Here is a 1,035-nt window from a genome sequence, read left to right on the forward strand (position 1 = left end):
TATTATAAAAGTAGAGAATAACCTCTATTTTGGAAAAGAATAGGTTTAAAAGTTCTAAAATTAAAACCTTGCAATAGAAAGGGTAATAAAAAAGAAAATAATCATAAAGAACCAAAAGAAAGCATAGACTATGAGACTAATGTATACCCATCCCATGTAAAAAATGAAGGCACTTTAACAACAATGGTGGCATTCATTAAGGATGATGAAAAGACATATCTCTTTATGTGCACTTTATTAGAAATATATTTACATTATCTCAAACCAAAAAATTGAGTCGAACAACATCATTCCAAAAACCCATTCCAAGCAATTACAGACTGAAGAACAAGGCAGTAGATGCCTATGAACCAGCCCATAAGAATAAGATATGGATTAAGGATACAGGAATAAGGAAACCCTATAGAGCATGCATAGTCCTGCAGCATGTAAAATCCATCCTTATTTTACTTTTCTTTCACATCCACCCCAACAAGCCCATCTTAAAGGCGTCTCATGAAACCCCGACTCTAGCTAAAAGAGAGCTTCCCTGAAAAGTAACTTGGATTCCAAACTTTCCTCAGGGCTTCCTTCACATCCTTGTTCCTCAGGCTGTAAATCAGCGGGTTCAGCATAGGAATCACTATGGTGTAGAACACCGAGGCCACCTTGTCAGTATCCACACTGTTGCCAGAACCAGGCCGGCAGTAGGTGAAAAGAATTGTTCCCTGGAGGACAATGATGGCTGTGAGGTGGGAGGCACAGGTGGAAAAGGCTTTGCGCCTTCCCTCTGCAGAGCGCATCCTCAGGATTGTGATGACAATAAACACGTAGGAGGTGAGGATGAGCACGATGGTGATGATCTCATTGGAAGTGGCCACAATGTATAGCAGCAGTTCGTTCATAGAGACATCAGAGCAGGCAAGAGATAAGAGTGGGGGCAGATCGCAAAAGAAGTGGTCAATCACATTGGATCTATAGGAGGGGATTTCAAGAGCTAAACACAAGTGAATCAGAGAACACACACTCCCACAAAGGTAGCAGCCAGACACCAGC

At 41.4% G+C, this 1,035-nt stretch overlaps 1 protein-coding gene across 1 annotated transcript; it reads right to left on the minus strand.

Moving 5' to 3' along the window:
* Nucleotides 1-509: 509 nt before the first annotated feature.
* LOC109378561 (olfactory receptor 5L1-like) lies at nt 510-1,034 on the minus strand (the record flags this gene model as incomplete). Its single annotated transcript, XM_019634897.1, has 1 exon — nt 510-1,034. A coding segment is annotated over one exon (525 nt), but the record flags the coding sequence as incomplete, so codon positions are not given.
* Between the last annotated feature and the right edge of the window lies 1 nt (nt 1,035).

Source organism: Hipposideros armiger, unplaced genomic scaffold (assembly GCF_001890085.2).
Source record: "Hipposideros armiger isolate ML-2016 unplaced genomic scaffold, ASM189008v1 scaffold_2154, whole genome shotgun sequence".
Lineage (NCBI taxonomy): Eukaryota > Metazoa > Chordata > Mammalia > Chiroptera > Hipposideridae > Hipposideros > Hipposideros armiger.